Source organism: Tachyglossus aculeatus (assembly GCF_015852505.1).
Source record: "Tachyglossus aculeatus isolate mTacAcu1 chromosome 12 unlocalized genomic scaffold, mTacAcu1.pri SUPER_6_unloc_3, whole genome shotgun sequence".
NCBI lineage: Eukaryota > Metazoa > Chordata > Mammalia > Monotremata > Tachyglossidae > Tachyglossus > Tachyglossus aculeatus.
Window position 1 is genome coordinate 7,064,676 of NW_024044830.1, and position 13,662 is coordinate 7,078,337.

Here is a 13,662-nt window from a genome sequence, read left to right on the forward strand (position 1 = left end):
GGGGAGCCTTGGGAGTTGGGACTGGGACCTCATTACTGGTGAATCACTGAAGAGCTTTGCAGTTGAGTTTCTCTGGAGGGCCCCCAATCCCTGTCATGATGGCTTGGCTGGGAAACGGAGCAGTCACCAGAGTGTCAGTTCGCTTTCAGTTAAGTCCTGCTGTTGTTGTTGCATGTTTTGTTTACAGTATTTGCTAAGGGCTTACTGTGTGCCAGGTACTGTTCTAAGTGCTGGGGTAGATATGAGTTAATCAGGTTAGACACAGTCCCTGTCCCATATGGGGCACACAATCTTAGTCCCCGTTTTACAGATGAGGGAACTGAGGCCCAGAGAAGTGAAGTGACTTGTACAAGGTCACTCAGAAGAAAAGTAGTGGAGCCGGAATTAGAAGCCAGGACTTTCTGACTCCCAAACCCGTGCTCTATCTACTAGGCCACGCTGCTGTGGGTCTCGGAGAATGAACATGCCCCTGGGAATTGAGGGACCCTGAACTAATAAGAATTATAATGACTGAGACATTTGCTAAGAGCTTACTCTGCGCCAGACACCGACCTACACGCATGGGAAGATACAAGCAAATCGGGGTGGATATAGTCCATCGTTCCTGTCTCACAAGCCCGCAACCTTGGTGTCATCCTGGCCTCTGCTCTCTCATTCATCCCATACATCCAATCTGTCACCAAAACCTTCCAGTCTCACATCCACAACATCTCCAAGATCCGCCCTTTCCTCTCCAACCAAACCGCTACCTTCTGGTTCAATCTCTCATCCTGTCCCGACTGGATTACTGCATCAGCCTCTTTTCTGGTCTCCCATCCTCCTGTCTGTCCCTGCTTCAGCCTATACTTCACTCTGCTGCCCGGATTGTCTTTCTGCAGAAGCACTCTGGGCATGTCACTCCCCTCCTCAAAAATATCCAGTGGTTGCCTATCAACCTTCGAGTCAAGCAGAAACTCCTCACTCTCAGCTTCAGAGCTCTCCATCACCTCGCCCACTGCTATCTCATCTCCCTTCTCTCCTTCTATAGCCCAGCCCATACACTCCGCTCCTCTGCTGCTAACTCCCTCACTGTGCCTCGTTTTCGCCTGTTCCACTGTCGATTCCTGGCCCACATCCTGCCTCTGGCCTGGAATGCCCTCCCTTCACACATCCGCAAAACTAGCTCTCTTCCTCCCTTCAGAGACCTACTGAGAGCTTACCTACTCCAGGAGGCCTTTCCAGACTGAGTCCCCCCTTTCCTCTCCTCCTCCTCCTCCCTCCCTATCACCCCCATCCCTCCCTCTGCCCTACCACCTTGCTCTCTCCTCATCATTTGTGTATATTTTTGCATATTTATTACTCTATTGTATTAATGATGTGTATATCTATATGAATCTAATTATTCTGATGGTTTTTACACTTCTCAACTTGTTTTGTTTTGATGTCCGTCTCCCCCTTCTAGACTGTGAGTCTGTTGTTGAGTAGGGACAGTCTCTATATGTTGCCTATTTGTACTTCCCAAGCACTGAATACAGTGCTCTGCACACAGTAAGCGCTCAGTAAATACGAACGAATGAATGAATCAATTAAGTAATCACTTTGGAGAGTAAATGCAACACAGTTGGTAGACAAATGCCCTGCCCACAATGATTTTTTTTAATGGTATTTGTTAAGTTCTTACTATGTGCCAGACATTCAATCATTCAATCGTATTTATTGAGCGCTTACTGTGGGAAGAGCACTGTACTAAGCGCTTGGGAAGTACAAGTTGGCAACATCTAGAGACGGGCCCTACCCAACAGCGGGCTCACAGTCTAGAAGGGGGAGACAGAGGACAAAATAGAACATACTAACAAAAGAAAATAAATAGAATAAATATGTACAAATAAAATAGAGTAATAAATACGTACAAACATATATTCATTCAATCGTATTTACTGAGCGCTTACTGTGTGCAGAGCACTGAACTAAGCGCTTGGGAAGTGCAAGTTGGCAACATCTAGAGACGGGCCCTACCCAACAGCGGGCTCACAGTCTAGAAGGGGGAGACAGACAACAAAACAACACATATTAACAAAATAAAATAAATAGAATAAATATGTACAAATAAAATAAATAAATAAATAGAGTAATAAATACGCACAAACATATACATACAAGCACTGGGGTAGATGGAAGGTAATCAGTTTAGGAAGAGCCCATGTCCTAAATGGGGCTCAAAGTCATTCATTCATTCATTCATTCAATCGTATTTATTGAGCGCTTACTGTGTGCAGAACACTGTACTAAGCGCTTGGGAAGTACAAGTTGGTAACATATACAGACGGTCCCTACCTAATAGCGGGTTCACAGTCTAGAAGGGGGAGACAGACAAAACAACACATATTAAAAGAATTAAATAAATGGAATAGTAAATATGTACAAGTAAAATAAATAAAGTAATAAATCTGTACAGACATATATACAGGTGTTGTGGGGAGGGGAAGGACGTAGGACGGGGGGATGGGGAGGGGGGAGGAGGGGGAGAGGAAGGAGGAGGCTCAGTCTGGGGTCCATACCCCATTTTACAGATGACATAACTGAGGCACAGAGAACTTGAGTGACTTACTCAAGATCACCCAGGAGAAAAATGGTGGAGGCGGGACTAGAACCCAGATTCTTTGACTCCCAGGCCCGGACTTTATCCACTAGGCTACGCTGCTTCCCCTGAGCTTAGAATATAGAGAATGGAGCCTGCCACCTCCTACCATACCTGGCTCATCTACTACAACACTTCACTCCTCCAAGGACTGGGTACTCACTGCACTTACTCACTGGTGTTTCAGAGGCAGTGCTTGAAACACAGTAAGCGTTTAAAAATACCATCATTATTAGCTCCCACTGATAGCCAAAGGGACTAGAACATAGTTCCAATGTTCTTTTTTTATTTTTTTATGGTGGTTGCTAAGCTATGTGTCAGGCACTGTCGTAGTTCGGGGCATTGTTCTAGGTGCTGGGCACTGTTCCAAGTGATGCCATTAATACCACAACCAATGTCAATGCTCTGCCATTAATGAACATGTATCTAACCCAGCGCTCAGATCAGGACTTGACACATAGTAAGAGCTTAACAACCACCATGAAAATAAAAGAAAACAATACAAAAAAACCCAAATGATTGTTTGGTAACTTCCATAGCTATGGGTTCCCCTGCAATGAGCGATCGTAGATTGTTAGAAGTCCCTGGGAAGGGGACCATGTCTAATTCCCATCTGTGTATTCTATTCTAGTACTTACAGTGTACTGAACAGAGTAAGTGCTTAATAAATATTATTTCTACTACTATCATTTTCAGGATTTGCCTGCCAAATGTCCAAGTAGATCCTTCTCTAAGACGATAACTTTTTTTAATGGTATTTATTGAGTGCTGGCTATATGGAGAACACTGTCCTAAGTCCCTGGGAGAGAACAATACAGTACAGAATTAACAGGTATGTTCCCTGCTCATAACAAGTTTTACTCTCTCTACTGTCAGCTTCCTGTGGGCAGGGAACCTGTCTAACAATTCTGCTGCACTGTACTCACCTTATCAGTAAATTTATTAATCAATCAATCACTTAGTCAATGGCATTTATTGAGTGCTAACTGTCTAGAGGGTTAGGAATGCCAGGGAGGGAATGGAGAGAGGGGAGGACAGTGAGGCGAGGATTGAAAGAAAAAGCTCTGTACTGAGGAGCATTTAGGCCAAATCCTCCCTGAAGGAGAGGTCTCTTTACACATCCACAGCAAAGAGAGAGAATCAGTTCACCCCAGAAATGAAGTGGACAGAGAAGGTTTTCCCCAGGGCAGCCTTCATGTCCCTGTTCCTCAGGCTGTAGATGAGGGGGTTCAGGGTCGGGGGCAGCACTGTGTAGAACACAGACACCAGCAGGTCCAGCGTCGATGGGGAGGATGAGGGTGGCTTCAGATGGGCAAATGCACTCGTGAAAAGAAACAGAAAGACCACGGCGAGGTGAGGCAGACAGGTGGAGAAGGCTTTGGTCCGGCCCTCGGTGGCCGGCATCTTCAGCACCGCCAGGAAGATGCGGACATAAGACACGAGGATGGATACAAAGCAGCACAAACACAAAATAGCACTGAGTACAAGAACACAGACCTCAGCTCGGGCCTCTCCAGGGCACATGAGTTTGAGCAACTGGGGAACGTCACAGAAGAACTGGTGGATGATGCGAGGACCGCAAAAGTGGGAGGGGAAAATGGCGGCAGTGTGCATCAGGGAGTAAAGACTACCGCTGAGCCAGGAGGCGGCGACCATCTTCCCACAAACCTCTCGGTCCATGATGATGCCATAGCGCAAGGGGCAGCAGATGGCTGCGTAGCGGTCATAGGACATTGCTGTAAGGATGAAAACTTCTGAACTGCCAAAAAGAATCATTAAAAGGACCTGTGTAGTACATCCCAGGAAGGAGATGGATCTGTTGTTGGTCAAGGAGTTGAGGATGGACTTGGGGACGTTGGCGGTGATGTAGCAGATATCTAAGAAGGACAGAGTCCTGAGGAAAACGTACATGGGAGTGTGAAGGCGCTGGTCGAGGATGGTGATGGTGACGATAAGGATATTACCTGTCAAGGCCACCAGATAGACCAGGAAGAACAGCACGGCGTGGACCAGCTGTAGCTCCCGGACCTCTGAGAACCCCAGAAGGAGAAATTCCATCACCATGGAGATATTGGCCATTTTCCACTTGGGTTTCCTGAGAACAATGCGGACAGGAAATGGGTTAGTGGTTAATTGGAATTCATTTAGAATTCCAGCTGGATCCCCAATTTGAAAACATACTATTCCTCAAATTCTCATTCATTCATTCATTCTATCGTATGCACTGAGCGCTAACTATGTGCAGAGGACTGTACTAAGTGTTTGGAATGTACAATTCAGCAATAGAGACAATCCCTGCCTACACCGGGCTTGCACTCTAGAAGGGGGAGACAGACATCAAAACAAGTAAACAGGCATCAATATAAATAAATAGAATCATAGATAGGTACATATATACCCAAGTGCTGAGGTGCGGGGAGAAATGGGTAGAGCATAGGGAACAGGTCGGGGTTCTGCGGAGGGGAAGGAGAGCTGCGGGAAAGGGGGTTTAGTCTGGGAAGGCCTCTTGGATGAGGTGAGCCTTCAGAAGAGGTTTGAAGAGGTGTGATTGTTTGATGGATTTGAGGAGGGAGGAGGGAGGACGTTCTAGGTGCTTATGAAACGACTTTGGTCAAGGGAAGTAGCGTGGCCTAGTGGAAAGAACCCAGGCTTGGGGGTCAGAAGACCTGGGTTCTAATCTCCATCTATTCTCCATTTACTCTCCTGGAGAACTCATTCACTCCTATGGCTTCAACTACCTCCTCTATGCAGATGATACCCAAATCTATATCTCCAATCCTGGTTTCTCTCTTTCTCTCTTCTGTCTCACATTTCCTTTTGCCTTCAACACATTTCTACTTGGATGTCCTCCCACCACCTCAACTTAACATGTTCAAAACAGAACTCTTTGTGTTCCCACCCAAACCCTGTCCTCCCCCTGACTTTTGCATCGGTGTAGATAGCACCACCATCCTTTCTGTCTCACAAGTCCATAGCCTTGGAATTACCCCCCCCCCCCAACGCTCTGGACTCCTACTTCATTAACAAAATTAAATCCATCAGGTCTGACCTCCCCGAAGTAACTACCCCACCTTCTCCAACCCCCCGGCTCTCAACGCTCTCCGCTACCCTCCCATCCTTCTCAGCAGTATCCTCAGAGGAGCTCTCCTCCCTCCTCTCAAGTGCTACTCCGGTCACCTGTGCTTCTGACCCCATTCCCTCTCATCTCATGAAATCTCTCGCTCTGTCCCTTCTCCCCTCCTTAACTTCCATCTTCAACTGCTCACTCTCCACTGGTTCCCTCCCCTCTGCCTTCAAACATGCCCATGTCTCTCCCATCCTAAAAACCCTCTCTTGACCCCACCTCACCTTCTAGTTATCGCCCCATATCCCTCTTACCATTCCTTTCCAAACTCCTTGAACGAGTCGTCTACACGCGCTGCCTCGAATTCCTCAACAACAACGCTCTCCGCGACCCCCTACAATCTGGCTTCCGTCCCCTACATTCCACGGAAACTACCCTCTCAAAGGTCACCAATGACCTCCTGCTTCTCAAATCCAACAGCTCATATGCTATTCTAATCCTCCTCGACCTCTCAGCTGCCTTCGACACTGTGGGCTACCCCCTTCTCCTCAACACGCTATCCAACCTTGGCTTCACAGACTCCGTCCTATCCTGGTTCTCCTCTTACTCTCCGGTCGTTCATTCTCAGTCTCTTTTGCAGGCTCCTCCTCCCCCTCACACCCTCTTACTGTAGGGGTTCCTCAAAGTTCAGTTCTTGGTCCCCTTCTGTTCTCGATCTACAATCACTCCCTTGGTGACCTCATTCGCTCCCATGGATTCAACTATCATCTCTATGCTGATGACACCCAAATCCACATCTCTGCCCCTGCTCTCTCTCCCTCCCTCCAGGCTCGCATCTCCTTCTGCCTTCAGGACATCTCCACCTGGATGTCTGCCCGCCACCTAAAACTCAACATGTCCAAGACTGAACTCCTTGTCTTCCCTCCCAAACCCTGCCCTCTCCCTGACTTTCCCATCACTGTTGATGGCACTACAATCCTTCCTGTCTCACAAGCCCGCAACCTTGGTGTCATCCACGACTCCGCTCTCTCGTTCACCCCTCACATCCAATCCGTCACCAAAACCTGCCGGTCTCACCTCCGCTACATTGCCAAGATCCGCCTTTTCCTCTCCATCCAAACCGCTACCCTGGTCGTTCAAGCTCTCATCCTACCCCCTCTGGACTACTGTATCAGCCTCCTCTCCGATTTCCCATCCTCCTGTCTCTCCCCACTTCAATCCATACTTCAGGCTGCTGCCCGGATTGTCTTTGTCCAGAAACGCTCTGGGCATGTTACTCCTCTCCTCAAAAATCTCCAGTGGCTACCAATCAACCTACGCATCAGGCAGAAACTCATCACCCTCGGCTTCAAGGCTCTCCATCACCTTGCCCCCTCCTAACTCACCTCCCTTCTCTCCTTCTACAGCCCAGCCTGCACCCTCCACTCCTCTGCCGCTGCCACTCCTCTGCCTCACCATGTCTCGTTCTCGCCTGTCCCGCCGTCGACTCCCGGCCCACGTCATCCCCCTGGCCTGGAATGCCCTCCCTCTGCACATCCGCCATGCTAGCTCTCTTCCTCCCTTCAAGGCCCTACTGAGAGCTCACCTCCTCCAGGAGGCCTTCCCAGACGGAGCCCCCTCCTTCTTCTCCCCCTCCTTCCCCTCTCCATCCTCCCGCATTACCTCCTTCCGTTCCCACAGCACCTGTATACATGTATATATGTTTTTCCGTATTTATTTCTCCATTTAGTTGTTTATTTTACTTGTACATATTCTATTTATTTTATTTTGTTAATATGTTTTGTTTTGTTCTCTGTCTCCTCCTTCTAGACTGTGAGCTCTCTGTTGGGTAGGGACCATCTCTATATTTTGGCAACTTGTACTTCCCAAGCGCTTAGTACAGTGCTCTGCACACAGTAAGCGCTCAATGAATACGATTGAATGAATGAATGAATGAATCCTTTACTCCTCTTTTTCATTCAACTTGTTGGTCCCACCTTCACAACATTGCAAAAATCTGCCCTTTCATCTCCATCCAAACTGCTACCACGTTAATGCAATCACTCATCCTATCCTGCCTGTATTACTCCACCAGCCTCCGTACTGTCCTCCCAACGTCTTTTCTCTTCCCACTCCAATCCATACTTCACACTGCTGCCCGGATCATTTTTCTACAAAAACCTTCACGACATGCCATCCCATTTCTCAAAAAATTCCAGTGGTTGCCCATCCAACTCTGCATCCAACATAAACACCTCACTACTGGCTTTAAAGCACTCCATCACCATAACCCTCCTATCTCACCTCGCTACACTCCTTCTACAACCCAGCCCGCATACTTTGCTCCTCTAGTGTTAACCTTCCCATTGTTCTTGGGTCTCGCCTGTCTGCCCACCGACCTCTCACCCACGTCCTGCCTCTGGCCTGGAAATGTCCCCCTCCTCAAATCCGACAGACAATTACTCTCCTCACCTTCAAAACCTTATTGAAGGCACATCTCCTCCAAGAGCCCTTCCCAGACTAAGCACCCCGTATCCCTTTCGTCCACTCTCTTCTGAATCACCCTGAGTTGCTCCCTTTGTTCTTCCCCACTCCCAGCCACACAGCAATTGCGTACATATCGATAATTATTTATTTGTATTGATGTCTGTCTCCCCTGCTCTAGACCCATATATATGTATATATGTTTGTACATATTTATTACTCTATTTATTTATTTATTTTACTTGTACATATCTATTCTATTTATTTTATTTTGTTAATGTGTTTGGTTTTGTTCTCTGTCACCCCCTTCTAGACTGTGAGCTCACTGTTGGGTAGGGACTGTCTCTATTTGTTGTCAACTTGTACTTCCCAAGCGCTTAGTACAGTGCTCTGCACACAGTAAGCACTCATTAAATACGGTTGATTGATTGATTGATTGTAACCTCGTTGTGGGCAGGGAATGTGTCTGTTTATTGGTGTAGTGTACTCTCCCAAGCACTTTGTACAGTGCTCTGCATTCAGTACGCTCTCAGTAAATATGACTCACTGACTGACTGAATGAATGAATGAATCCTGGATTCACCATTTTTCTGCTGTCCTTCCAATTTAGACTGTGAGCTCCATGTGGGACATGTACTCTGTCCAACCTAATCATCTTGTATCCTCTGCCCCAGGACTTAGTATTACTTCCTGAGACATAGTAAGTGTTTACAAAGTACCATTGAAAAAAATCTTCCTGGAGGAGGTGGTTTTTCCAAAGGATTTTTGAAGATGGAAGAGCTGAAGTCTGGCAGCTTTGAAGTGGGAAGAGTTCTGAGGGAAATGTGTGAACTTGAGGATAAAAGTATGAAAGAAATAACAGAGTTTCCTAATGGATAGAGCACGGGCCTGGGAGTCAGAAGGACCACTACTTGTCTGTTTTGTGAGCTCGAGCAAGTCACTTCACATCTCTGTGCCTCAGTTTCTTCAACTGAAAATGGGGTTTAAGACCTTATTATTATTATTATTATTATGTGGGAAAGGGACTGTGTCCAAGCCAATTATCTCGTTTCTCCCCAACATTTACAACAGTGCTTGGCACATAGTAAGTGCTTAATGAATACCACTATTGTTATCATTATTATTATTAAGAAATGAGGCCCAGTGAGCTGATTATGCAAAAAGAATGCAAGCTGGGGCTTTTAGTGGGAGATGAGTGTGGATAGGTAGGAGGGAAGGAGATGAAGATGGTGTGGATAGATAAGAGGGAAAGAGATGAATAGGAGTGCATTGAAGAGTGGGGAGTGAGGACATATATGCATACATTATTTATTCATATTAATATGTCTCACTCCCCTATTGACTATAAACTTGATGTGGGAAGGGAACTTATCTACCCAGCTCTGCAACCTGTCTGCTGGGTGACCTTAGGCAAGCCACTTAACTTCTCTGTGCCTCAGTGATCTCATTTATAACGTGGGAATTAAGACCTTGAGCTCCACATGGGGCAAGCTGCTTACCTCGTATCTACCCCAGTCCTTAGAACAGTGTTTGACACGTAGTAAACACTTAACAAATACCAGAATTATTATGATTATTACCAACTCTGTTCTATCGTATTGCCCTGCACACTTAGGACTGGTATATCTAGATGTAGTAAATGCTCAATTAATACCACTGGTAGATTGATTGATTTCTACCACGAAAAGTGAACGGTAATAGCAATAATGATGATGATGGTATTTGTTAAGCGCTTACTATGTGCCAAGTACTGTTCTAAGCCTTGGGGGAGATACAGGGTAATCAGGTTTTCTAACAGGGGGCTCACTTGCTTAATCCCCATTTTACAGATGCGGTAACTGAGGCACGGAGAAGTTAGGTAACTTGCCCAAAGTCGCACAGCTGACAAATAGCGGTGGCGGTATTAGAACCCACGACCTCTGACTCCCACGGCCAAGCTCTTTCCCCCAAGCCACGCTACTTCTCTAAGGGTTGAAATAATGCTCATCTTCATCGTTGGAATTTATCGCTTACTATGTGCAGAGAACTGTGCTAGGCCTTTGGAAGAGTACAGTATAACAGGTGGTTCACACATTCCCTGCTTACAAGGAATTTACAGTCTAGGGAGGAGGCTTACAGTCTAGAACTTACAGGCTGGAACTGACAGTGCTTTCCACTCCCATCAAAGACGGCCACCACTTTATAGATTTTAGCCAAGAGTTAGAAGTCTGGGAAAGATGATTTATGACAGATTTATACATGTCCGAGACTGAACTCCTTGTCTTCCCTCCCAAACCCTGCCCTCTCCCTGACTTTCCCATCTCTGTTGACGGCACTACCATCCTTCCCGTCTCACAAGCCCGCAACCTTGGTGTCATCCTCGACTCCAATCTCTCGTTCACCCCTCACATCCAAGCCGTCACCAAAAACCTGCCGGTCTCTGCTCAGCTGTCCAGATTGTCTTGGTCCAGAAACGCTCTGGGCATGTTACTCCTCTCCTCAAAAATCTCCAGTGGCTTCCAATCAATCTGCGCATCAGGCAGAAACTCCTCACCCTGGGCTTCAAGGCTCTCCATCACCTCGCCCCCTCCTACCTCACCTCCCTTCTCTCCTTCTACAGCCCACCCCGCACCCTCCGCTCCTCTGCCGCTAATCTCCTCACCGTACCTCGTTCTCGCCTGCCCTGCCATCGACCCCCGGCCCACGTAATCCCCCGGGCCTGGAAAGCCCTCCCTCTGCCCATCCGCCAAGCTAGCTCTCTTCCTCCCTTCAAGGCCCTACTGAGAGCTCACCTCCTCCAGGAGACCTTCCCAGACTGAGCCCCTTCCTTCCTTTCCCCCTCTCCATCCCCCCATCTTACCTCCTTCCCTTCCCCACTGCACCTGTATATATGTATATATGTTTGTACATATTCATTACTCTATTTATTTATTTATTTATTTTACTTGTACATATCTATTCTTTTTCTTTTATTTTGTTAGTATGTTTGGTTTTGTTCTCTGTCTCCCTCTTTTAGACTGTGAGCCCACTGATGGGTAGGGACTGTCTCTACATGTTGCTAACTTGTACTTCCTAAGCGCTTCGTACAGTGCTCTGCACACAGTAAGAGCTCAATAAATACTATTGATGATGATGATGATGATGACAGTCAGTTCCAACATTTTGTTTTCATGCCCTCCAGCTCCATCTCCTGGTTCTTTCCACTTGAAAGAGCTGCACATCTTATTTTTTTTTATTTTTAATTTTTTCATTCTGATCTGTGACCTTGTGACCGTTCTGGAATTGTGGACTCTTAGACCAAGACCTCGGGCTCCAAACAGGTGAATGTCTCAATGGGTTTGCCCAATATGTCCAAGACTGAACTCCATATCTTCCCCCCCAAACCCTGCCATCTCCCTAAATTTCCCATCACAGTAGATGGCACTACCATCGTTCCTGTCTCACAAGCCCGCAAACTTGGTGTCATCCTCGACTCTGCTCTCTCGGTCAGCCCTCACATCCAATCCTTCAGCAAAACCTGCCAGTCTCACCTCCGCAACATCGCCAAGAACTGCCCTTTCCTCTCCATCCAAACCGCTATCTTGTTGGTTTAATATTTCATCCTATCCCGACTGAATTACTGCATCAGCCTCTTTTCTGGTCTCCCATCTTCCTGTCTCTCCCTACTTCAGTCTATACTTCACTCTGATGCCCGGATTGTCTTTCTGTAGAAGCGCACTGGGCATGTCACCCCCCTCCTCAAAAATATCCAGTGGTTGCCTATCAACCTTCGAATCAAGCAAAAACTCCTCACTCTCAGTTTCAGTGCTCACCATCACCTCTCCCACTGCTACCGCATCTCCCTTCTCTCCCTCTGTAGCCCAGACCACACACTCTGCTCCTCTGCTGCTAGCCTCCTCGCTGTGCCTCGTTTTCGCCTGTCCCGCTGTCCACCCTTGGCCGACGTCTTCCCCCTGGCCTGGAATGCCCTCCCTAAGCACATCCGCCAAGCTAACTCTCTTCCTCCTTTCAAAGCCCTACTGAGAGCTCACTTCCTCCAGGAGGCCTTCCCAAACTGAGCCTCCTTATTCCTCTCCCCTCCCCCTTCCCCCCCGCCCTACCTCCTTCCCCTGCCCACAGCACCTGTATATATGTTTGTACAGATTTATTACTCTATTTATTTCACTTGTACATATTTACTATTCTATTTATTTTGTTAATGATGTGCACCTAGCTTTACTTATATTTATTCTGATGACTTGACACCTGTCCACATGCTTTGTTTTGTTGTCTGTCTCCCCCTTCTAGACTGTGATCCCACTGTTGGGTAGGGACCGTTTCTATATGTTGCCAACTTGTACTTCCCAAGCGCTTAGTACAGTGCTCTGCACACAGTAAGCGCTCAATAAATACGATTGAATTAATGAATGAATGGATAAGGGAAGCAGGCTCTCTTCAGATTCAGAAGACCCGGTTTCAAATCCCAGCTCTGCCACTTGTCTGTTGTGTGAACTTTGGCAAGTTCCTTTACTTCTGTGTGCCTCAGTTCCCTCATCTACAAAATTGAGATTCAATAACTTTTAATAATATTAAAATATTGATGGCATTTGTTAAGTGCTTACTGTGTGCCAAGCACTGTTCTAAGCACTGGAGTAGATACAGAGTAATCAGGTTGTTCCATGTGGGGCTCACAATTTTAATCTCCATTTTTCAGTTGAAGTAACTGAGGCACATAGAAGTTAAGTGTCTTGCCCAAGGTCACACAGCAGACAAGGGGCAGTGCCGGGATTAAAACCCACGTCCTCTGACTCAGACTGTGAGTCACATACAGAACCTGAGTATTTTGAATCTACCCCAGTGCTTTATGCCGTGCTTGGCACATAGGAAGCGCCTAACAAAAATTACAATTATTATTATTATTCACCCCCACTGTCTGGAGATCTTGCAACTCGAAGGCCATGCCAATACAGCCTCTGCTCCTCACCAACCTCTCACTCACACCACCTCCCATCTTTCTGAGCAGAGCCTCCTCCTCATAGACCTTTGACCTTGGCAGCAAGGCCTCTCCAGCCAGCATTAATCATTCATTCATTCAATAGTATTTATTGAGCGCCTACTGTGTGCAGAGCACTGTACTAAGCGCTTGGAAAGTACAATTCAGCAACAGAGACAATCCCTACCCAACAACGGGCTCAGAGTCTAGAAGGGGGAGACAGACAACAAAACAAAACAAAACAAGTAGACAGGGCATCCAGCACAAACTCCAGCCCCGGTCCAGGTACCCAAATTGTTTAGTTTGTAATGGTATTTGTTACGTGTTAACTACGTGCCAGGCACTGTTCTAAACACTGGGTTAGATACAAGATAATCAGGTTAGATACAGTTTCTGTCCCACTCGAAGCTCACAGTCTAAGTCAGAGGAGGATTCAATCCCCATATTGCAGATGAGGAAACCGAGGTACTGAGAAATTAGGTGAATTCCCAACGTCACTCAGCAGATTAGTGGCAGAGATAAGATCAGAAACCAGGTTCTCTGACTCCCAGGCCCATGCTCTTTCCC

At 46.9% G+C, this 13,662-nt stretch overlaps 1 protein-coding gene across 1 annotated transcript; it reads right to left on the reverse strand.

Moving 5' to 3' along the window:
• Positions 1 to 3,757: 3,757 nt before the first annotated feature.
• Positions 3,758 to 4,696, reverse strand: LOC119921541 (olfactory receptor 14A16-like). The gene has a single exon (XM_038741682.1). It carries the CDS (start codon positions 4,694 to 4,696, stop codon positions 3,758 to 3,760), a length of 939 nt encoding a protein of 312 aa, XP_038597610.1.
• Positions 4,697 to 13,662: the final 8,966 nt, after the last annotated feature.